General features: G+C 42.2%; 2 protein-coding genes across 3 annotated transcripts in view; one reads left to right on the top strand and one right to left on the bottom strand.

The window, feature by feature from the left end:
• Window positions 1–18,598, top strand: part of SDCCAG8 (SHH signaling and ciliogenesis regulator SDCCAG8) — a 110,757-nt gene extending 92,159 nt beyond the window's left edge. The window contains exons 17-19 of the mRNA XM_082049700.1: window positions 11,169–11,295; window positions 13,227–13,309; window positions 18,250–18,598. Coding sequence (XP_081905826.1) covers window positions 11,169–11,295; window positions 13,227–13,277 — 178 coding nt within the window. The 3' untranslated portion in view covers window positions 13,278–13,309; window positions 18,250–18,598. The remainder of the gene's footprint in view (window positions 1–11,168; window positions 11,296–13,226; window positions 13,310–18,249) is intronic.
• Window positions 18,599–19,105: 507 nt separating this feature from the next.
• AKT3 (AKT serine/threonine kinase 3) overlaps window positions 19,106–25,520 on the bottom strand; it is a 160,967-nt gene continuing 154,552 nt past the window's right edge. For both annotated transcript variants that reach the window (XM_082049701.1, XM_082049702.1), the window contains exon 14: window positions 19,106–24,894. In XM_082049701.1, coding sequence (XP_081905827.1) covers window positions 24,809–24,894 — 86 coding nt within the window. In that variant the 3' untranslated portion in view covers window positions 19,106–24,808. The remainder of the gene's footprint in view (window positions 24,895–25,520) is intronic.

The following is a 25,520-nucleotide window of genomic DNA, read 5'->3' as shown; positions in this document are numbered from 1 at the left end:
GGAGCTTAGGAAACAGCAGTCTTCAGCTTAATCTGCAGTTTAGTTACAGCAGTGCACGCTTTTTCCTGAGCTGCCTGCCTGCCCCCCTGCTCCAGCCTGCATATGTTCCTCAGCTCCGATCAAAAGTGTCCTCCCTGGGGAGGGAGAATTGGGTTTGTTTCGTCAGCCTGTTCATTACCTCCCCTCAGCCGAGGCTGAGCCAGGTGTGAGATGGACAGTTGTCCTCAAGGAGTGATGCCAAGACCACCAGCATCTTTTGGAAGGCTCTTGTGATGGCTGTTGAGGAGGAGTGTATTCGGACCAGCGTGTCCCACTGGGGACCTTGGGCTCTCTCGGGGCATCTGCTGAGCGTTCAGTCTTTCAGAAACCCAGGTTGTCTGCACAGTATTAGCCTACCAGTTCATCTACACTGTGGTGCACTTTTAGAAATGTGCATTTCTCTATGCAGGATTTCCAACAGTGAATTTTGAGTAATGGTGTGCTTGCACTGCAGCAGCAGTACCAGAGGTTACCAGGTTTAGAGAGAAAAGTACTTGATTAATAGTAGGTGGATGTCTTGCTTCTCATTTCGCATATGTGTTTGTCTTCTGTATCCCTACTTAGAAGAACAAAAACCATGGTTATATTTTTAAATAAAGATACAGCTTTGTTTTCTTAATTTATTACTAGTGATTTTAAGAACTTAATTTTAATTGTCCAACTACTTCTGTGAGTGAGGATGCTCAGCTCCCAAAAGCGCATCAAGACTTTTGAGCTTGCTTGTTTAAACATTTGTTTCATAAAACTGTTACCATTGCTTACCGCTGAAAGACAAGAGAAAATAATATGAGAAAAGCCTAGTTTACCTAACAAAACTAAGCAAGGCCTTTTGATGTAATCTAAGGGGGAAGTACTCTTTTCTTGTAGCAAAGAGAACACTGATAGTTTTGCTTACTTTTTTTTTTTTTTTTACAATAATTAAAATATGGTGGAAACAGAAGAGTCTGTGCATCCACATGGATGGTTGTGGACAGAATGAATTCTTCTGCTGGAAGGTGCCAATGGTCTTACCATGGTGGGATGCTTGTGCTGGGCCCAGTGACTGCTGACTGGTGTGCTGAGCCATGACATGGGTGAGCCAGGCTGGAGTCACCTCTGTGCTGTTTTTTCATGGTGCTCCCGATAGCCCTGTGCTGCTCTTCCAGAGTCACTAGAGCAGCTGTTCTCATCCACAGGCTAAGCTGCTGCCACCAGGAAGGCATCACTGACCCTTCCCGCTGACTATGATCTGGATGTGTTCATCTCTAAACTGCCCGGTTGCAGTTTTATTCCTTCTTGTGGAGGGCTTAATGGTTATTCTGAAGATAACTGGAATGATATTTGCCTCTAAAGTAGAAACAAAATTCTTCTGTTTCATAACAATGATTGAGTTCAACCTTTAGGCTTGATGCAGTAAATTTAGAGCACAATTGGACTGATACATATATATATATACAATATATATATATACACACATAAAAATCATAAAAGAGCTACTCTCTTGCAGAGAGTGTAATACTGTCTGTAATGTACAAATATGTTAAAAGATATGTTTTCTGTAAATGTTTCCTTGCCTTGCTTCAGTGTGTGCAGTTTTCCCAAACTTCACATGCAAATTCACTCTGTTTTTAATATAGTCTAAAGCAAAACACCAAGTGTCCTCTATATTCACAAGAGCTGTGCTCTGTGAAGATGGGCTGACAATACTGCTCAGATCCTTCAGCTTTTTCTGGAAAACTTCTGCTTCCTCAGGATGAAATTTCATTCCCCTCAGCCCTTCTCAATGCAAAACCCTTCCTTTGTAACCTCACGACCTCCTCTACATTTGGTCTTCCATGTTATGTTCCCCCCAGCTGCTGTTTCTCTGATGCTGTGGCTTTACCTTCAGTATCTGCAGAACCAGTTTATGGTGAACTGAGGGACCTGGGGATATTGGGTCTGGTCCCAGGTGGATACAGCCCTGGTCTGAAGCACTGTGTGAATGACAGCAGCAGCTCCTGTGAGGTGGAAACACATTTCCTTGGCTAACCAGCACTAATGGGGAAGCCGAAGCCTCCTCAGGTCCCTTGGGTATACCTGCACGTATCCGAGCACAGCTTTTTCCTACGTCTCACTCACATCCTAGGTTCCTCTGCCCACCTTGACCTGCTTCCCAGACGTTTCTCTAGATCCTCACTCAATATGTGCCCTCATTCTCATTTTTGTTTCCTAGGCAGGATAAGTTTGGAAAATAGACACGTGTGCTAGAGCTGTATTTGAAGGGGAGGAGGCCAGACTTGCTAAGTTCGCAAATGGAAACAATCTTGTCTGTGTGGAGAGAAAACATCTATCTGAATATGCTGCACAGAAAAGACATCTCTGTCACCAATTTAAAGTCATATTCTTCCTCTTCTATGTCGTAAGCATAAAACTACACTCCATACAAATCTTAAATTTATCATAACTTTCACGGTAATTTATGAAAACCACAATAACTCTGTGTGAACCCTGAAAATAAGCAAATGTGTATCACCTGCCAGAGCTTACAGGCAAAATCACTTGTTTGAAATGAACTAGGAGTGGAACACAAAGGTGATAGGCTTTAAGCAAAGGAACTAATGAGTGATGCCTACATAAATATTTAACACTTTATATTTGATATTTTTAGAGCTTATTTTTATGGTGGTCAAACTATTTGCTTTGGCTTTTATTCTAAAGAACATTTTTTAAGGACTATGATATATAGTTATTGAACTGGGAAGACCCCCTTGCAGATAACTAAATCAGAAGGACTGTACCTGGTACTAGTGAGCTCCTGTTTGCAAGGTCACTAGTGAGAAACATTTTACCTTTCAAACACAGGTACTAGTAGCTATAAAGGTGAAGAGAAGCTTTACATGGTATGTAATACAGAGTCTATGGTCCTTTCAGGCTGCAGCCAGAGCCTGGGCTCGCTGAGGGCAGCAGGGCTGAAACCAAAGCTGGTCTGCGAGTCTGCAACTGCGACTGTCAGAAACAACCAGAGCAGTTGTAGCTCAGCTGCACTGCCCTTTCTAGTGGTAGTGGGTTTTTTTAATTAAGACAGTGTCTGACAAAGTAAATTAACAGAAGCTGATGCTTTTAGCAGTTTTTTTGCTTCAACTGCCTGATGTCAGCTTGGGCCACATGTACATTCTGCACATGCCATGGGATAGAAAAAGTGAAGCCTTCTTTTTCAATTCTCTGCTGCCTGCCCAAACACCACATGTACTGTCTGTTACATGTCGCTTCTGATGAGGTTCATGCTGGGAATTTCTTTTTAAAGGCAAAGTGTTTCTGAAGGAAAGAGTTCAGATTGGGCAGATTGCATTAGAAAATTCTTAGTGTCTCTGACTCGAATATAGTGACTGTAAAGGTTCAGTTTTGTCTGGTAATAAAATAAGAGGAATCAGAGTAAGCAGTGGGAAAATGGAGCACACATTTATAAAAAGTAAAGCAACCACGAAAATTATTGTAACTAGTAAGACAAGCACAAGAAAAATCATTTCACTAATGCACATATGCACCTTGTGGAATTATCTTTATAAACTTGAGGGGGTTGCTTTTGACATATTCATAAGGTTTACATCTCTTAACATTATCCAGGCTGTTTTCTGATCGACAAATTGTGCAAAATCTATTCTGTCCACCACATAACAAAATCAGAGAGAGGTCAACATTTAAAAAAAAAAAGAAAAATAATAATTCTGACTATAAAATTCATTACATTCCCATAACATTACCTGCTGCAAGTCTTGCCCCCTCAGCCCCCTTTTTTTTTCCTAAGGTATTTTACAGCATTCTAGACTAACAGTCAGCCTGGATGATTTGGAGAATTGTTTTATTAAACTCTTCTCACCTGTAGGCAGAAAATACTAACCAGAACTATTTTTCCTCTGGAGTAAACCTGATCCAGAGTTCATATTCTTATCATAGTTCATATTATTTTGAATTCCTTTAAAGGAGGAAAAGCCTCATCTTCAGCCTAGGGATTCAGACACAAATAGACATGAGTGAAGCTTTTGCCTATATATTTTCCAGCCTGCTGTCCATTCTCTTTCATTGTTTCCTTCCTGTTAAAACCCAAGAGAGCTAAAAGTGGCCATCATGTTGACTAAGCCCAGCTGCTACACCCCCCTACTAAAGAGCAGGCTGATAATGTTCTCTCTTCAGCATGTTAGGCATGAGCTATTAGAAGCCCAGGAATAGATCCAGGCTCAGGTTTCCTGCATGATCTATTTGTTTAACCTGTTGGACCAGCTGTGGAAGTGAAGATGTATTCTAATAGTCAGTGATGACATCTGAAACAAAGGGGAAGCTACTGTTCCTGTGTAAACTTTTAATTAAAGCCTATTTGTAATTGTTGTTAAGGCATGCAAATATTATCTTACTGGAGATGATGTACTACAGGCACTTCTTTAAAAGTATGTGGAAAAATTAAAAGTACCTTTAGTAAAAGGGAATTTAGAGGTTAAACTATATAAAGAAAAAAAAAAAAAGAAAAAAGAAAAAAGGATCAAGTGATTGAGAATGACCTAGGTCAAGGTTTTCCTGGTGAAATGTGGACATTTTCTCCTTAGGTGTCTGATTCCAAACTGTGCCAGCAATATTAACTTCTACTTACCATCTGTTAACATAAGTTATATGAGTTTGTTCCGCCTGTAGTTTGGGCAAGGGTTTACTGTACTAAGCTAGAAATTGTATAGATTTCACTCCTTCTCTGCCTGAACAAATGACAGTCTTGGCCTTCTGTGCGGCAACAGAATTTTCATAGGCATTTCAGAGGGCGGGGAATGCCCCAGAAACTTGTTTTAGGGTGCCCTAAACTGTCTCCCTGTGTTCTATTAGAAGTCAGGACTTCCAGTATGACGGAAGAGAGGAGGATCATTCACTGTCCTTAGTTCCTACTCACTGTTACTGGGTGTTTTTTTCTGGTCTGTGTGTTTTTTCTCTTGTGCCTTGTTTCTTTCATTAATATGAGAAAGGTGGATCATAGTGTTTCGCTTTTTAAGTTAGAAGGGAGAAAGGATGGGTAGTGTAGATGTTCTCTTTTAAATTTGGGGAGTATATGGGGACATCCTGTGAGATGCTCATCATTCAAGGTCCTGACCTACAGCTCAAAATCTTAAGTAAATAGCAATTTAGGACAATAGTGAAACTTTGGGGGCTAATTTACTATTTGTCTACATTTCTGAATTTACAGACTCTTATTTAGTTACCTCAAAATTTACTGTGTGAATTTGCCGGTGCTGCAAATGAAAATGAAGATGCTGGTTGCTCTGATGAGAATTAATTTTGCTCCTGCTTTAAATGTCCTGGTTGTCCGTAAAGCTGATTTGAGACATGAAGAGGTGGTGAATACAAATTTTGCTGCCTTAATGAAAGAAGCAACATCACTTTCGCTATGAAAAGCAGTGGAGTTGAGGTGAAAAGCAGTGGGGACCCATGCTGCCCTCTCTGTGAGAGGGGTGAGGGGTGACGGCAGCCGGGGCACTTGTGGCTGCTGAAACAAGCTCACCAAGGGCACCAGCCATACACCTTCACTCTTTGCATAGCAGCAAGTCTGGCTTTCCAAGACCCTTACATGGGCAAAGCAAGCCTGATCATCAACTTGTATACAGCAGGAGGCTCCCTCAGGTAGAGCCTGCTCTCTCTGTGTCAGGAACTAGCAGTGATCAGAGTCTGTACTGAAGCTTGTGTGATGCTTCTTTGTTTTAAGATGCTGCTGAAATTATTTGTGATTTTATGAGGCTTGCCAAAAATTGTGGTTTAGTTTGAAACTGTTCAGCAGGGTCATGGTGCGTAATTGCCTCAGGAAGGGATCTGCGAAGCTGAACAGGGGAGCAGGAGGGTGGGAAAGGAGTTGCACAGAAAACCTTCACTCTGGCATTGCCTAACTCTTGACTATATGAGTATACAAATTAAGCATCCTTTAATGTGTTGTAGTACAACTGTCTGTTAAGTACCACAACTTAAATGCTTCCTACCACTTTAGTACACTATAGTAAATTTGTAGGATGGCCTAAAAAAATTGTAATGGAGATAGAAGTTTGCTGATGGAAAGTTTGCTGAGTTTTGGGTTCTTTTCTAATTGGCTTGCTCCCTCTTTTTGTAACAAGCTTGTTTCAAACCTGCATTTGCTTTTAAAAGTCATAGTGTATTAAAAACATTCAAGATTTGCAGATGGTCGATTACCAAATCTGGTGTTACCTTCATGTTGAGACAGAGTCCCCTTCAGCTGTGTCTCCACAGCATCCCAGAGCTCTGCAACATTGCCCCAATTTTCCCCCTTGTAACCAGATGCAGTCTCTGAATGTTGTGGCCACCTACAAACGAGCGATGTGAGAATGACATTAGGCACCAGTAGCTTGGCACTTGTCTCTTGTCTGACGAGGGAAACAGTTTTTAAAGGCAGTTTGCTGCACAGTAATGTATGCTTATGACTTTGGGCTTTGATACTTTTTGGGGGCAGCAGAAGCCGAGCCCTGGCACCTCCTTACCTTCAGGGCCGTGGCCCCTGTGGGCGGCCGGCACCCTGGGTTCGCTGCAGGGTGCCTGGTGGCCACAGCACCTGGCCTGGCGGCCGCTGGCGCAATGGGCCGCCCTCTGTTACTATGGCAACCGGCAGATGGGGGGCTTCGGCGGGAAGCAACAGCACCGACCGAGCCGCTCAATAACAGCCCTTCCAGCTCTGACAGCTCTGCTCTGGCTGGCCAGAAGTAGTTATCAGATTACTTGTATTAAAACCTAATTAAGATGTGTGCCAGTAAATGCAGCATGGTTATTGGATTTGGTGATTTAGCTGCTGCAGGTTGCTGCAATCCAATCACACCGTCTCAGCAAACTCAGCTCCATGGAGTAGGGTGAAAACATTTTACATCAGTAACCTGACTGTACTGAATGAGTAAATAACCTTGTAATACCTCTGCTATGTCAAGGACCAATCCCCACTGCAGGGTGAATGGACACTGCCCACAGATCCTTCTATATGAATTTCTTTCAGATCAACTTTAAAACCCAGGGGAGGGCTGACAAGTTGTATCAGCTTTTCCCTTCACTGTGGATGGCCTGTGCATTTGTGGACCTCTGAGCGCCCCAGGGCAGCGAGCTTGCAGTGAAAGCCTTATGGGTGCTCCTGCTTTAGCAATGTGTCTTTATAGATAGGAAGGAAGCTTTGGGGTTTATCTGTAGGCCACAGGTGAGGGGACAATCTAAACGTAAGGCGATGGGTGACAGCCTAGCTTTGTGGTGCTAGACAGAATGGAGGTTTATTCTGCTGGGTGGAATTCACCTTGGTGCGAAGGCTCTGCCTTATGTTTGATGTTTCACCTAGTTTCTGCATGGTCTTGCTGTGATTGTCTACCCATAGTTGTCAAAAATAACAAAACCTATGTATCCCTTTCCATTTCATTTGTGGACAGGCTCGGGTATAGCCTAGTCTCAGATCCAAATTTTTCTGCTGTCTGGAGTGAGAGATGTAGTCTCCTGCAGGTTGTGTAGCTACACCAAGTAGCAAGGTAGCTTGGAGCCATTCTAACACAAAGCTGCATACAAGTTCCAAGTACTGATAATCAGAGCAAAATATTTACTTTGAAGCATTCGTCACAGATTGTGATGCCTCCGTTTCATTCTCCTTCTGTGGAAGCACTTGTCTTACAAAGCTGCCTCTTTCCTATCTCCATATAGAAATAGGAATTTTGGTTTAGAGTGGTTAATGGAAAATTATTTGAAGGGTATTATTATTACTACTAAATGGGAGTTTACTCCTTAGTGCCAGGTTGTCCTGTAAGTAGTCCAAATGGAACACAGTTCAAGAGCTACATGTCTTCACCTTGTGCCTTGAAGTAACATGGCAGAGTGTGGAGCCAGTTCCTGCCCTTCAGCACTCCAAGGCCAAGGAGGAGCAGCCACCCGATGTCCCAGCTCTACAGACCTTGCAACTTTGATGGAAAAATTATTTCCTTTGGAATGGAGGGTGAGGATATGGTGGTCACTGAGATGCTCAGGACACAGTACATGTTTGCGTGGTAGGTGGTGTTGCCAAAGTGAATGTGGCGACTGTGCAACCTCACTCATTTGTATTAGCAAAATGTGCAGAAGGTTCTGTCACCCAGTTGTAAAAATGATGGCAGGCATCGATGTGCAGTTGTAACATATGGGAAGTACAGTGAATGTGGGTGGAGCTGTTCATTTCTCATCTTGAATCATTTACGAGATCAGCAGGCAGGCCAGATACAATGCATATGGGAATGTGTGGCTGTGCTGCACATGTCACACGTAATAGCAGATCCTGTGAGAGGGCCCAGAGCCTGTCCTCAGGAGCTAAATGCACTGGAGCAGGCTGGTAGTCCCAGCGTGTGGACCAAGGGCCAGCTTGGCAGCAGTTTTGGGAGAGCAGACTGGTAGACAGAATTTGGGAATTCACAGACTGAAATCTACATTGACTAGAACTGCTCCCTCTTTATCCATCATGACCCAGAATTGTAGAAAAGAATGTTATCAGTCCTATACTCAAGCATCGGAGACAGATCCAGATGATAAAAGTTGTGGCCTGTTAGTCAAACCCAGCTGAGTGCCTGTGTCGTCTTTCTCCCTCTGCTCAAGGGGGCAGTCTAAATGTAACACAGTGGGTGGTAAAGTTACAAACCAGAAAAGCATAATTGAGTAGTATTGCCATAAAGATTTTCCTATTTCCGGTAGTTTATCTGACTCACCCTTTGCATGATCTGAAAGGATACAGAGCTTTACAATAGAGCACAGTAAGGCTTGTATAAAGTATCGGTTTTGAAATTTGCATGGACTGCCTGTATGTAGTAGAAAGTGTTGTTTTGATGTAAAATTCACATGAGCTGAAATTACTTCTCTCTGGGCGCCAGAACCGGCAGAAGCTCCTTGTACTGAAGTGGTGGCTCTGGAGCTGGAGCTGTCTCCCCAGGAGAGGAGCAGCACAATGGGAAAGGGCTTTTCCTCGGGGCTGCGGCTCCAGCCTTTGCTCCTGCAGCCAGAACGGGTCCTACCGCAGCAGTGGGCAACGCTCGTGTTGCTGCAGAGATATGGGTCAAGGGGTTTATCTACTTACCCATGTCTTTAGCTGCCAGTAATAATAATTTTGTGCAAGAGGGTCTCTCAAAGACCATATGATTTTTCTTTAAAAGGACTGAAACACTATCAAAATGGGAGAATTATTAATTGAATGTAGGAATCAATGGCAAAGTAGTGAGCACAACTCAGCTCTCCAGTCTGAAACTACGACATTGCCTCCAGCATGAAATACTGTTCTTGTACTCCCTGGGAGCAAGATCCTATGGAAAAGCTACTTTCTTTAAAGACCAAACAGTACAAAGGTGGGGGTTTGTTTGTCTGGGAGAGTTTTGGTTTGGTTTTTTAAGTTCAAGGCCCCTGAAATCACTTTTAATAAGGAAATGAAGCATAAACAGTTCCTATACCAACCTGGTATAGTTTGGAAGGTACAGGGAATGTGAAATTAGACAGAGAGCATCTAAGCGTCTATGTAGTAGAGTACCCTGTGCTATCATAAATGAATGGTTTTGTTTGCTTCGTTGGAAGTTTCCAACCAGCTGTCGCTGTTTGCAGCTATCTGCACTTAGTAGTTTTGTTCTGATTCCCAGGAGATGGTCCTCAAATCCCTTTTGCAAGGATATGTTAGCAGAGTAACAGGATACTGGAATATGGGCATTCAGTCTTTGCTACATGATCCTTGCAGTTCAATTACAAGGAAGTTATCCAGTGGATACAGATCAGTAAATACTGGTTTTGACATAGATTTTGGCAATTTTGTTTCAGCTAGAGTTTACTAGCTTTTTATCAAGAAATTTAGGGGTGTTTACTAATGCAGTTATTTGAACAATCCTGATTAAGAATGTGAATATTCAGAGTGATTAGCTTAGCTATGACAGCTGTACAAGTCAAAGCTACCACATGGAGCTGAAAGTAGAAAGATTCAGAAATCACGTCTTATTGTAAGCGTAGCACTAATTCCATTAGAAACACAGCCTGTATGAGAGATACAACCTAAAAAGCTTGTTCAGCTGAAGCTGTATTTCAATATGTTCAGCGAGAAATAGATTACAAAAGTAAGTACAAAGTTTAGATCAGAACTAACCTTCACAAAAACAGAGTTCGTTCATATTCCCTAAGTGCATAGTGTTTAGATGTGTAGGTTTTTCTCTAGAATACTGTTATTTAAAGACAAGAAGCTTCTAAGTTATCCTAAATTACTTCTAATTAAAAATGCTTCAATTTAAAGAGCAAAATGCATTTTATGTAAAACCACAATTTCTAGTTAACTTGTGTTTACATCCCTTGCTACAGGTCCCAAGCAGACTTTTTAAATTTTTTGAGATAGGAGTAATAAACAGTCACTGGGGACATAACAAGCCACAGCAGGTTTTGCGATTAAAGAAGTGCGGTTGCCCTGTCTGCAGCAATGTTGTCCCAACTGGGGCACTTGTTTTCCAAGTGTAAGCAAAAGGCCTCTACATGCTCCTTCTGATACCTGCCAGCTTGTTCTCTTGATGCTTCAGCCCCTGATTAAGACCTTTGGAGTGATGGGCTCTTCACATCCTTCCCCAGGAATCTCCCTTACACTATTAAAGGATCTACGCTGACATATGTGATTAACACAAAGCTTTCTTGAAATAAGTGTTGTGCTCGGTAATGAGTTTTGGACGTTAACCAGGTTGTGTAGAGCAGCAGACAGAAAACAAAAGGTTTGGCCACTTTAGGCCCAGTTTGTCAGGGGGTTGTGGTATTTGGATTTGCAATCTGGGCTAGCGGGTGTGTTTCTGGAAGATGATTATTGAAGCAGGGACAGCGTGTGCTGCTTGCTTAGTGACAGGTATCGGGATGCAATCCTGCGGTTTTTGCTGATGTCGCTTAATGGCAAAGCAAATTCACTGTCATGTCAGGAGAAGGTTTCTAAATTAGAAGTGAAAACCTTTAAAAGTGCTCGTTTAAAGTGTGAAGATAAAATACATTGAATGCCCATCCTAGGAGTAATACTTGAGTCTCAGCCCAAGCACCAGACCAAGCTCTGTCATCTGGGAGCTGCACCCGCCAGTGCAAACATCAAAGCTCCTACTGTGAACTCCAACATCAGATGCTCTGCAACCCTTTTATCTATTTTTTTCCAGGTTACAGCAGCTTGACAAGCACTGCCAGGCCACTGCCCAGCAGTTAGTGGAGTTGCTCAACAAACAGAATCAGCTCTTCAAAGAGAAGCAGCTGCTTACAGAAGAGGTGCAGTTTCTGCGAACACAGGTACGGTGCCAAAAGAAAAGGAAGTCTGAGGGGAATATTCTGCAGCTTTAGCAGAGAAATCTGCCAGCATTCTCCTTTCAGCTGTTGGGTTTTGTTACTCTTGTTGTTTTAAATAAGGCATTACCTTATGAAAAAATTTAAATAAAAATTCATGCAATTGGAAGGAGACTGGTAGCTGGATCTGAGTCTCACTTAAACCTAAACTAAATGAAGGAAGTGTTTTGAAGTGACAGTATAACAGCAGAAGTTATTCTTGGTGACAGTTCCCAACTTTCTTATCATAAGATTTTGCGTTCCTTTTTCAGAGAAAAGGGGAATCTGATCTTTAAGAGCATTAACGTTCAAACAGTAGCTTGAAGTTGATCATTTCTTTGAGCTTTTGGCTGACATTGGTCAGACGTAAGTCCCCCTACCACCTTGTGATTTTCTTTTTTTTTCCCCTCCTTCTTTTTAAGTCATTTCTCTTTCCTGCTGCTCCATGAGCACTCAGCTCAGTGTGAGCTGGTGAATGTGAACCCGTCTGCCTGCGCACCTCTCGCTGCACGGCATCTCTGGCAGGACTGGCTTTTCCCTCCAGCGCTCTCAGGAAGCTCTGGCTTCTCAGGAGCTGTTGTTGCTTTTTTTCTTCGGCCACTGTTCTTAAGTCGGTTGGTGCTTTGGAAATAAGGGAGAGGGCTATGTGGTTTGTTTTTTTCCGTTGTCTTTCTTTTACTTGTTCCAGAAAAAGGAGAACTAACAAGCACAAAATGAGGTTTTTGGTAAAACTACCAATAATCAAACTCTTTTGTGACTAAGAAAAGGAACTATTTCAACCATAGCATGATGTTTTTTCGAACTTGCAAACTAGTGAGTTTGCCCAAGATAAAAAGTTTTGTTAACAAGGTAACAATGACATTCAGTGCAGTAGCACACCGAGCAGTAAACAGAGCATTAATAGTTGTAGAACTTTAAAATATTTAAATCATACTATTTTTGCAGGCTTTTTGCCTGTGGAATTTAGTAGATGTTTAACCTAGGAGAATAAGATCCATACTTTTGTTACGCCTGTAATCACCTCAGTGTGTTTGGTTTTACGGGATTTCCTCTTGTAGTAGACAAACTCGGTAGCTCAAGATAGTGTAAGATTATCAGCCTTTAGTAACTGTTGGCAAATTTCAGGGCAACCATAGTGCCCTTTCTAGAAGACAGTTTAAGAAGGGGGTTGTTCAGAAAATAAAATGAAAATTTCTGCTTGAGGGGAAGCACTCTTGGTAATGTGAACAGACTTTACGTGGTCCCCAGGGATTTTGTTATTGATAATTTATTTTATCTGGAAATGAGCGTGCTTTCATGAAGTTGGGCAGAAGTACAAAAATGATACAAAGGAGGAAAAAAAATCACTCAGATATTATACTGCTATCAAGACTTGAATGGCAACAGCTTCCTTCTTTATGTTCATTACAAGTTAACTGTGCTCCAGAGGATACTTTTTAACTTGAGAACACTCAGAAGAGAGGAATAATATAAAAATATTATTACAAAATGTGTCCTAAAAATCTATTTGCAGCCATTTAAAGCAACGGTAGTTCTCGGGGAATTGGAATTCAGCTCAAAATTGCTCTCTGAAATATCCGACAATTGGTTTAAGCAAACTGCACAACAGTTCACTGGAAGTGGGAGATTTTAACTAGAGGAAGGTGTATATAGTTAGTGCAGGAATATATAAAGAAAAATTGTGCAATCTGTGTTGATCAATGTTCCACATTTTACTGCATTGTTCAACAGTTCTCCTTTATAATCTTTTTTTTTTTTTTTTTGGAGGGAGGGGATGAGGGGAAGAGGGAGAAACCAATCATAACTTATCTTTTAAAAATTATTTAAAGTATGCTAACCTAAATGTGCTGTTGTATCTTGGAACATAAGCCACTAGTAACTGTGGTTGCATATTTCAGGAGAAAAAATGGGATGCAGATCTCAAACAGGACACAGATGGAATAAAGTAAAAACCTGGATGGATAAAGAGGAATGAGCAGAAGTAGGTATTTTTTCCATATCCTATATATAGAGGGTGGGGGGAGAGTAAAACTATTTGCAGATGTGGGTTGAATCTGGCAAACACTTCAAAACAAAAGGGAGAAGAAAGTGAAACATTTTTGGGTTTTAGATTTTTGGAGCTTTTTGTGTTTGGTTTTTTTTTAAGCACTTAAAAATTTAGGACAAGCACTCCACAGCAAAGACAGATTTGCCTGACAGTATTGATTAAAAAAAAAAAAACTTAATTATTTAAATTGGAGGGAAAGGTGGACATACAACTCTTAGCAAGGTGGGAACTTCTAGAAGAACTCAGATTTTACCATATATATATTTTGGACTGGATAATCCCTGGGTGTTTGTCTTTTGATTTGGCATTGGTTAGTTTTGTTGCTTGCTATATAGTATTTTCCTTCTAAAGAAGCAGAATCCTCTCTATTTCTTCAAAAAGGCTAGAGTTTGTTCTGTAATAAATCATAAAACTTAGTGTCATGTTGAAGGCAACATTACGTAAATAATTGTATTTGGAACAGTGTTGTTGGAGTTATAGTACCGCTACATAGTTATAGCTGTTCCCATTGCCTTGTAAGAGTTACTTTTTGGAGGTTTAGCTTTAAATTAAAAGTCACAGATTTTAAATTTGCATAATTTATTTTAATCTAGCTGACCTAGAGAAAAAAAAATAAAAGGTGAAACAAAGTTGTTTTCAAAACTCAGGTTACTTCCACTGCAATTTTTATTTCTAGTATTAGTGTTTGCTGTTTTTCATGGAAAACTCATTTGACACTATAAGGAAAATTCTGGGTTTTAATTGAGTGAAAAAAGTTGTCATAAAAGAAATACTCGATCCTGCTAGATGCTGAACTCCCTTACAGGCAGCCTGAGTTAAAAGGCTTTTTAGCATCCTTGTTGAAGGAGTAGCCAAAACAAGTACCACCGTTTTTAGAAACATTGTTCTCATTCTCAGCAGTGAATTACATACTTTTAAAATAATAATGTTAAATCTGCTATATTACTGCAAGGCATTCAGTATTCTTTCAGAATAACCACCTGCCTACAACATGATGATGTTCACACTGCAATTTTCACTTTCATAGAACTAAAAAGGGCCAGTATGATGATGTGGCCTGACCTTGCAGCATGGGCTGTGTATTGGGCCATTACACTAATATTTAATTGGTGGCACTAATATTTAATAGTGCAGGGTAACAAGGATGGTGAAGGGAGTGGAGCATCTTCCTTATGAGGAAAGGCTGAGGGAGCTGGGGCTCTTTAGCTTGGAGGAGACTGAGGGGTGAACTTATTAATGTTTACAAATATATGAAGGGTGAGTGTCAGGAGGATGGAGCCAGGCTCTTCTCCGTGACAACCGATGATAGGACAAGGGGTAATGAGTTCAAACTGGAACATAGGAGGTTCCACTTATATTTGAGAAGAAACTTCTTCTCAGTGAGGGTAACAGAGCACTGGAACAGGTTGCCCAGGGGGGTTGTGGAGTCTGATACATTCCTGTGTAACCTCACCTAGGCGTTCCTGCTCCGGCGGAGCGATTGGACTAGATGATCTTTTGAGGTCCCTTCCGATCCCTAACATTCTGTGATTCTGTGTATGCAGCATAACATGTTCAGGTTCACATAAAGGTGGTCGAAAGTTTAATTATGAGATTTACACCTCTTGATTTGAAAGTTTTGGAAAGATTAAAGCTCTGAGTTTCTACCTTTGAAAGTCTCTGTTACACTGCAGCTGACTCCAAGTCGGGAGACAGGAGATTCTTAGGCCCCCTCCTATACAGGCACTGAATACAAATGTGCAAACAAACATCTGAACTGAGATCACTAGAGGCCTCAGTGCTGCCCGCTCGGTAGGTTTCTGAAAGCTGGGATGCTCCTCACTTGCAGGATCTGCCTTTGACAGAAATAACTATTTGTTTCTCATCCTCTCGCAGGCCCTGGCTGCGGGAGGGGTTGCTGGGCAGCTGAGCCTCCTGAGCAGCGGGACAGGATTTGGCCCTTGGGGGTGGCCTCCAAGCAGGGCTGTCACTCTGCACTGCTGCTCTGCCTCTCCCTGAAGATCTCCTGCAAGCCAGCCCTTCCCTGGCAGGAACCTGTGCTCTCCGTAGGGCCGAGCCACTAAAACCATCTCCTCCCTCAATACAGATGTCATTTGCACAGGGAGCATGTCTGTGAACAGACTGCCATTCTTCTAAAAAGAAGTTAAAATATACTCACCTGTCATTGTATTCCCCCCCTTGCCCAGCTGGTCACTGAGTGGGAGGTATGGACAGAATTATAGCTGTTCCTGAGTGGTGGGTTTCTAATATTAGTATGAATTTGCAGTGAGGTTGCAGCAGCATATGCAGTGCTTGGCATTCTCCGAAGTGCCCTGTTTGCTCATTTGTTTTTTTTTTTTTCATTATATGTTACAGAAGGGGAATTTTATGTCCCCAAAACAAGTAGCTTGTCCATCTTAGATGTCAGAAGTGATTCAGGCTGATCCTTATGCAGCCCTCAACTGTTCTTCAGGAGACCTGAAGACTGCTTAGGGTACTGGGGAGAGGTGTTTTTTTGTTTGGTTGGTTTGAGTTTGTTTGGCTGGTTTAGTAACATCTAAATACACAAAATCAGTGCCCTTTTTGAGTGTTTGTGACAGCCAGTGACATTCCACAGATGGGGGCTGGTAGCTGAGTTTTTGTTTGTTTTAAGCATGTGAAAGGAAAGTCTTCATTGCTTCGTGATGGGCTGTAGTCAGAAGAGGTGAGTTAAACTATGACAGGAATGGATACAGGTAGAACGCTGCTTGATGTCTGACTGCCCTGACACAACACTTCAAGTGCTGCATCACCCAGTATTTCGCTCTTTGGAGTTTGTGGATCTGGAGCTGTAGGAGGTCCGTACCTCCTGCGTGGTGTCTGGCCAGCAGGCAAAGCTGGGGAGCAGCTCTGGAGCTGAGCTTGGCCCTCCTGAGAGCTCCACATTGGGTTTGCAGCTGTGTAAATGAGGACTGGGGCACATAAGTGTTTTCTAACCAAAGCGGCAGCTAGTGGCTCCACTCCCTCTGTTCAGAGTGTAGTTAACAGTAGTTAAACCATTCAGAGGTCCGTGGTTCTTCTCCTACAAAAACCTCCAACCCGTACCTCTAAGAATACCCACCCACCCAGTTAAAACAGATGCCACTGAAGGGAGAGAGTATTGGGAGGAACCTGGGCAATTTGTGCTGCAGAGATCTGCTCACTGACTGTCAACGTACTGCTGGGAGGAGCAGAAACTTTAAGAGGGGGAAGGCCCCTGCCCCTGACTATCCAGTGACCAACTCATTTGCCAGTTACCTGGACATCAGGATTGAAAGATTTGTGTTCTTTTAGTCAGGGAACTGCAGGTCTCAGCTGACTGCTTTAGCATGAAGGCTGTGGTATGGTGGGGGACACAGAGACTTTGCCAGTATGTGTGCTTTCTTTTTAAAGCAGTTGAGACCAGGCTGTAGTCAGGTGGAGAAATGCCCACTCTGTCAATCAAGCTGAGGCTCAGCATCTCACAAAGCATCAGCACTGGGTAACTGTGGTGACAAAAGACACGTAGACACCCCGAGGCTTTGGGGTGGAAGTATTGGTATCCACTTGCATTACATGTCTCCAGGCAGGGCTAATGAAAGGCTTTTTGTGGTTGGAGGTGACAAGAAAAGTGACAGTAGAAATGTTTTGGAGTTTGGGTGTATGAAATGCTACTGTCTGGAAAAGGGTGCCTAAAAAGGAGGAGAATCTCTCCCTGGGGTACAGCTGGGCACGCTCACGGGAGTAGTGAGGTGGGGGCAGCGGGTGAACGTGCTGGGCTCCCAGCTGGGCCCGCGGGACAGTGGCCCAGCAGGTGAATGGGCTGGTTGGGGATGTCCTGGGACACCTGCAACAGCACCAAGTGCCAGGAAACTTTTCAGGAGCTGAGTGTTTGGGGGAAGGGGGGGGTTGCCTTTTTCATTTCTGGCTGTAATGCTGGGGGTGACCTGCAGTGTGGAGTTGGTGTCCCTTGGCTGTCCCTAACCCATCAGTGACAGGGAATGTATAAGCCCCAAGGCTTTCTGTGGCTCTAGTTCACTTCTCCTTGCACTGGCTGCAGACACAACTGTAGCAGTTGGTGTTGGTGCATGTATTTTGGGGGAAAAGTACCATGTTATTGTTTCTAATTAATTCTTTAATGAACTGCAGCTTCATAAATTCTACGTTTTTATCTCAGCCCTAATTGCTTTGCCAATAAGGGGGAAAAAAAAATAAGCAAAATCCTTTAGTCCTCTAATGCAAAACCAGCCAAAGTATAAAGTTTATTTTTATTTCTGAGGTCATTTACATCTCTTAAATTCAAATTTTAGAACTCCAGTGGCTTAATTCTAGATAGCTCCCCCAGCTCCAATACCGTTTGATGTCTCGCTCTTAATTAAGTCCGGAAGTGCTGCTGAGGAAGCACAAACAATAGCTATGCAAGAGCTTCGAACCTGGGAATTAGCCTTCCCACCAGAGGTTTCCTACCAGCCCCGGGCAGCAGACTCCTGTTTTGCTGCAGCCGCCCACCCCGAGCACACGCCACACAATTCACAGTAAACACTCACTGGCACAAACCTGCGGCCTCCTTCCTGGAAAGGGGAAGGGGCAGGATCTTAGACGTGCCCCAAAACAAGAGCTCAGTTATTTACTGCTAAACACGAGCCATGTCTAAAGCACATGGAGATCCTGTTTCTCGGAAATCAAATAGCTCTTGTTCTTGCTACCTGTACGACTCCTGATCTCAGCCAGAGGCGAGGACAGCAGCACTTGTTTACATCGCATTACCACAGCCTCAGCCGGTTCTGTATTTCTCTTCTAAGAACCCGCCCGCAGGCTGAAGTGACACAAATAAGAACCACCAGCAACCCCATACAGACAACTGACTTCTATGCTTGTCTCTATCTTTTATCTTTCAGGTCTGCTCTGCCCCCGGCTGAAACTTGGGCTTGTCTGAGGTTCACCTAAGCCACCTCTGCAGAAAACAGGCACACTTCCTGGCTAATTTCAACTGGTTTCTATTTGTTTTTAACCACAGAATCATAAATATTTTGAAGCGTTACCAGCCTAACAAACTTCCTAGGTAGAAAGCTGAAATTTTCCTGAAAAGGCTATGCTTGTAAGCTAGTTTTAACAGCTATTACGTAGTGTGGACTTAATTAATAATTTGTACAATTTTTTATAAAATGTTTTTATCTATTTTTATAATTGAACATAGATGCCTTATTTACAGACAAACACCAATAAAGTTAATTTGATTTTTTTTTTTCCTCCTGGTTCTGTCCTTTTGAAGTCAAGTGAAAGCATGTGCAGGGGGAGGAGGGACAAGGAGACTGTGTGTAAGTCCTGCACAAGCGCAACTGCACTCCTCTTTATAAACTCATTACCAGAATCTACCTGGGAACTTTATTTTTACAGGCTATTTGTCACTTTTTATACAAAAGTAAGAGTCCCAACAACTACTTAGCCATCAGAAAAGTGTAAGAATGACTGAGAAATGTTCCATACATTGTAGAAGAATCTCCATGGGCCAGGTTTCCCTTCAAAACATTCAGTGGGTAAAGGCAAAGGAACCCTTAGGGAAGGCTGAGCTGTAGGAGGGGTGCCTGGCTCTCAACACTCAAGTCATGCGAGACTGTTCCACCAGCATTTAGCCGTCCCTGGCTTTGAATTATTGAACTAAAAACATTTGGAAGATAAAGTTGGAGGGTGCTTTTTTTTTTCTGGTTGACCGTGTACTTGTGTTTTAGAAGTTACTTTCCAAATACCAACCTGTTTCAGAAAGAATTTAGCCCAATCTTTTATTAACTGGTGTAGGATAAAGTAATCATATAAGAAAAAAGCACAAAGACCGGTTCCTCTTCAATCAAGCCTCCTCAGCCAGCAAGAACATAAAATGTAACAAAAATAGGAGTAATACCACATGCAGTAAGTTACCATTTGCTGTGGGACACAATCTTTCCTTCCCTTGTATTTTAAGAATTATTAGTGTACAGCCCTTACATCAAAGTGGTTTGGCCTTCCTATTTCATTTCCTGCCATATGAAACTGCCAAACACATCTGAGCTCCTCCCTCAACTGCTTCACCAATATGACAATAAACATGCTTAAAATGGCCTCAGGTCTTCAGGGATGAGAAAGCCTGATGAAGATAAACCCTCCCTAGTCAAACTCTGGGTTCTCCACCGTAATTAAGTTGACAATTTTTATATGCGGTACCACTTTATAGATGGTTGCACAGGTAAGAATATATATTTATAAGCGTAGGAATATGCAAGCTTTTTATTTATTTATTTATTTATTTCACAGTATAGATCTGTGCTTAAATAGAAGAAAATGCCCATAGGCTACATGCACACAGGAACCAGGGCACCCAGTCCCAACACTGAGGCTTCACTAAGACCCTGGAGCTGCCCTGCCCTGGCCTGAGGCACAGCCGGACCCTCAACCTTTCTAGACCTACCTCACCTAGCAGGTGGCTTTGGTGGCTGTGGGCAGAGCACTGCTGCCAGCCATCCGTGTCCACACATGTTTGAGTTCAACAACACATCCTGGGCTGTGAGAGTATGCACCTGGAGGAGGTTTTCATACTCATCCCAGGCACAGACTCAATTTGTTATGTTGCTGGGAGACTAGAAGGAATCAATTTCTCTGCAGCAGCTACTCTACTTCATTAAGCACAAGACAGCACCAGGTCTACCTGTTACATGTTCTACCCTCCCACTCCCACCTTCTACATAGGCACAAAAAGCTTAGTTGTACAAAGTCCACAAGTGTCAGACCAGACAATCTAGGGCAGGCAAGCCCAGGTCTACAGCCAGAGCTGATCCTGCAACACAGGTGCAGCCTGAGCAGACAGTCCTGCTGCTGCCACATCCTGGTCCCTCATCTCTGCATATCACCGCACCCATGGCCGGCTGCCTCCTGCTCTTTCCTGCTAAAATGTGGGAAAGGAAAAAAAAAAAAAAAAAAGAAAAAGCTAAGAGCTGGCTGGAGCACCTCTACCCCAGGGAAGCATTCGTGTCCAAGAGCTCAAGAACTGAGCTAAACCCCGGCTGACCACCTCCTTTAGGGACGCTCAGCCCAGTTTGCTGGTTCAAACAGGCCTGGACCAGCTTGCAGGCTTCAAAGAGTCCCACCAGGAGGTGCCCTGTGAATCTCACCTTCCCGTTTTTCCTCTCCTGACTAGGGGCTGTGAGGCTATGAATTTCAGTAGATGACAAATCACTTAAATCGTGGGTGTTCTGACAGGAACGTAGCCCTGTGTAATCATTACTTTAAAAGTGTAACCCAAATTTACTTTTACAAGTGACATACATCTCGTAGAGTTAACACAAACCACCTGTATGGAAATAGCCTTGGTCCAAAGCACAGATACATCTTGCTTAGTCATAAAAGCTTTTTTTTTTTTTTGACAATACTGTAACTTAATAATTTACAAGCTGAAACTGATCACCCAGTATTTGAAATAAGTCACAGCAAGTTACAGTTATCACTAGGACTTCACAGCAAATAAAACTTGTAACTAAACATGCACAGATCATTATATACACAGTGATAAAAAAATAACGATGTACATTTTCTTGTAAGAAGAAATTAAGTAAATTCTTTGTGCATTTCAGGATTGAAACATCTAACCTATATAAAATTACTTTAAAATATGAAGTAAATATTTAACCCAAAACTTGAGAAATCTTTTGTAATCATCTGCAATATAGCCTTCTCATTTCACTTTTTCTTTCTCTGACACAGAACAAAGTAGGAATTTTATCCTCTAAGATATTTAATAGTAATGTGCAGATATAAAAAAATACGTCCTTTGTGGCAAGCTTGAACATATATATATATTTACAAACCTCCAGAACAAATTAGCATTAAAAAACACAGAAGTAGCAGATTGACATAGTGCTTTATTTAAGCTGTCTGTACGAAGGAAAATAATGTGCATCCCTATCATATATGTGTAAAAATACTAAGGATGTACAGTGTACAAAAACAGTTTCTTGTAGTTATTTCACATCCTTGTGGGTCATATACTTAAGGAAATAAACAGTTTAAGTATGACCAACAGTAATCCGGTTTCTTGGGTTCATAGTCGTGTCTGCTTAATATCCTTAACCATATGACTAGATCTTGCATGGATCTAATGAAAGAACTAGCAAGGTCAAGAAATGTCACAAACTCTAAAGCTACAGGGAGGTAATTCAATTACCAATTTAGAGGTTTTTATTTAAATAAATACTTTACATTTCATGCTTGCCTGTAATGCACTACCAGGAGCAAGATAAGGAAATTCTACTGTAGACAGTACAAACAGTAGCAGCAAAGTGTGTACATTGAGGTGTAATATATAGACCCTGCAGTTAGTAAGGAAAGACCTTACTTTTGTACTCTAGGAGAAGCACATGGCCCCTGCAAGAACAGTCAGCTTGAAGAAGCTGCAAGTAAAGATGGAAAAGAATGTAAAACAATACTGGAATAAACGTTCTTTAAGCGACAGGAATGTACTGGGAGATGGATTAGTGTGGAAAGCGAAGCTGTGTGCAAAACTGCCAGAATCCAAAGAGAAATGACCTATTTCCTCCGAGATGGCTGCAGTACAAGGGCACACACATGGCATGGAAGTCAGTACAAGCTGGAGTCAGAGTCTGAAATGTACTGTGCTCGGAAGGCTCGCCCAGGTAACCAGCCACCACCTCCTGGCCAAATCCAACCACAACCACAAACAGCAAAAGAACTTCTTCAAACGTTCCTCTCAGCACCGCTTGCCCACTTGTCTTTCGTCTAACACTGGTAAGAGAGAGAATCCCCAACCCTGGCAGCACAAAGTGGCCACTGACTCTCTCTGTAGCATAAACGTGCTCAATGACGTTTTGGAAGGCGGACAGTACAATGCGAAGTGAAGCCTTAAAAGGTTTTCAAATAATTCACTGACAGATATCTACTGCAAACTGCATTCTACCTAGCTAGGCGATGGTGAGCAGCCACAGGGTTTCTCCTGCAGGTGAGGAGCGGCTGGCCAGAGGCACGGCACCTGTTGGTCGGTGGCCAGAGGTGCCCTGTGGCAAGAAACTTATTGCTATCACAAGCTGAAAACATAGGGGAGAAAAAACACAGGCATATAACACAGATTTTGTATCACCATAGTTTAAGTCTGTAAGTACGAGGCCTTTGCAGAGAACTAGTTAATGCCCGTCTGTGAAGTACTCAGTTATTTCAGTCCCTCACTCGCCATGTCAGCGTAGACACCCCTGGCCCCACCGGTGCACAACAGACCTGCCACACACCTGCTGTGCTCCTCTCTCTCCAAAGAGGGATACTCTACACATGTGTTTAGTGTTACACAGAGACAGAACAAGATCCTATATAGTTACAATATACATCATGATATATTCCTGACTGATTATCCATCCATTACTAAAGATAACACACAAAACATGAAAAATTGTCTAAATTAGTCTGTGTCTTTAGCTGCCTTGCTAAAATGTCCACCTACCCCTCGACTGTCCCAGCACAGGCACTGCCAGCAGTGGGCTTCGTGCTCGGGCACTCAGCTTCCCCCGTGGAGAGGCCACGGCAGCCGCGTGGGAGCACAGCTCCGTGCAGACCCAGCTGCTCGCTCCCACGGCACGACCCCCCGTGCCCAGCGCTATCACAGTCTTGGCGGGAGCTGACACCATCCGAGCGCAAAGATACTTCGCATGATAATCCCATGGATTCGGGGCTTTCAGACGGCGTTAGCAAGGGCGCGTGCGCGCGGGCACGGCACCGCGTCGTGCCCCGGCTCCTAGCACCAAAGGGTTTATTATCGAGATTATCATTGCTGAAGATCCAAGCTAAAGTTTATGCACGTGTTCTGTTAGATACAGATCTTCTGAAATGGAAAGACGTTTTCTTATCAGTGGAGCGTTTCTTGTGATGTTTTAAATTCAGTCAATCAGGTACCACGGTTATACGTAACATGCTGGGTTTCGGGACACTTTTTGTTGAGGGCAAACCTTGCTTGAGAATGGCTGATCCCAGAAATTTACTGTTTTATCTATTAAAATAAAGTGCTTTTCTTGTAATCACTGTGATCTCGTTGTTCAAATGCATTTCCTTCATTTAGAACAGCAATTGTCTATTGTGCCATCAGGCTCTTACGTTTATCCTCAATAGGGCACAAGATGTAGCTTTTTAGTCTGTTTTTAACCCTTTGGCACATGAAGCTGGAATTCGTCACCTCCATTGCCAAACAATTAAAAGACAGTATTTCATTCACAAAAATCTGATTCTAAGCAGTATGTACAATTTCAGAGCCTTGTTAAAATTTCCACATGGGAGAAAAGTGCATTATTCCCTTCAGCTTGTACAGTCCTTCCATATATTACAAAATTACCTGCTCTAAGCCTGTTCTATCTAAGATGTAGCAGCATTTGCAAACATGACACATACAATCCTTATCTCTAAAAATAAATACTACTGCAGTATAACAAAAAAAAAAAAATCTTCAGAGTTAAACACCTGGAGAAAAAGCTAATTCACAAACTCAAAATAAAAACGAGTAAGGCAAACACCTGTTTACCTTGGTGCACACATTTTGGTGAAAAGCAATACCATTACGCCTGTCTACATTCTTCAGCCATCAGAGGTGATGTATATCACGAAAGAAAAAGAAAAGCATGAGAAAGATGTTATCTGGTGCAAATTATAAGACCCCTTAAACAACTTCAACTGCTGCTTTTATGCCTTCATTTCTTGCATGTGTAATGTTAGATTCTCCATGATTGCACATGAACCTGGAAGTTCTAAGTGGCAGGCTGGGTGAGCCCAGCCCTTCTGCTTCTTATGTAGTATCCAACAGTAATTAAAAAATAATATATATATATATTTATATATATCAACAGTTTAAGTCCTTCTCTCAAACATTTCCCAAACAAATTCCAGCCAGATGTTAATGACAGAGACCTGCTTCAAGTAATGATATGCCTAACAAAAACCTTGCATATGTACATCACCACCCCTATGTTTCCTTGTTCTAACCAGCACAACCAGATGCTAGAAAATGTTATAGACTAGTCTTTTTAGACTAATTACAATTTTGATTCATCTTCTGGAAGAAGATAAGCTGGACCAACACATTTTTTGTTTAGCCTCCACTGTGAGGAAAAATAGATGACTACTTGTGCACAAAGTGTACAATGCTGAAGTCAAGTCATCTGCCTTCAAAGAAACTGTTAGTAACTTCTCAACGTTGCTATTACACTGAGACCGTGGGCAGCAGCAACAGCAGGAGAGCGTAGTAGAAAAAAAAAATCTCATATTTCATGCAAAACCAAACTGGATTTTAGGCAGGTTTGGGAAAGAAATTTGTTCAATTTGGAACGGTCTCTGAAAGTGCCCCTGCTATCTTAGATAGTATCTAGTACTGGTGGTGATGTTCAGGAATCATTTTCAGTGATAAACCTAAGATGACAGTGAAGCAGCAGAACAGAAAAGTTATTCTCGTCCACTTGCAGAATAGGAAAACTGGGGGAAATGCGGCCGCCTCTCATTGTCCATGCAGTCCATACCATCCTCGTCATCTGCATTAAGGGAGAAGTTCAAAATATCATTATATTTGCAACAAAATTTTATTATTCACCTGATATGCGGTACACCTTTCAGGGTTCAATGCTGAAGCTAAAGGCTCAAGTTAAAGTAAGGCTTTATTCACATATGGTCATCCAGTAGAACAATGTCACTGAAAGGAAATACTTTCAATAGGTCACCATTTATTTCAGGGTGGGTTGGTAAGTTTGTTTTATCATGACTATCACCTGAGAACTTCAGTCATTGCTACCCGTTCTAGGCTAATCAAAACATGCCAGCACATTCTACCTCCTGGTAACACAGAAGCCGATCGCTGACTGAAGCAGACAGGTTTCAGCGTTTCTTAAGCTGAGTTCAGGAAATTATCATCTCACTGTAGATAAATTTAAATATTCCTTCATTTTGAAGGGGGCTAAAAGGAAAAAAACAGCTACAAAATGAACGTTTCATGCAGGTTCTATGTGTTTCAATTCTTACATACTGTTTTTTAGTAAACTATTTATTTTTACAGTATTTACTGGGATCAGAGGGAACATGGACTAAGCTAAATTCATAAGTATTTTTATTTACATAATTCCTGCAGCGCCAATGGAAACGAGGCACCAGATGTTACCTAACT

This window comes from Streptopelia decaocto (genome assembly GCF_964273445.1).
Source record: "Streptopelia decaocto genome assembly, chromosome: 3".
NCBI classification, from domain to species: domain Eukaryota; kingdom Metazoa; phylum Chordata; class Aves; order Columbiformes; family Columbidae; genus Streptopelia; species Streptopelia decaocto.
The sequence above is the reverse complement of the archived record's forward strand: the minus strand, read 5'-3'. Positions and strand labels throughout refer to the sequence as shown.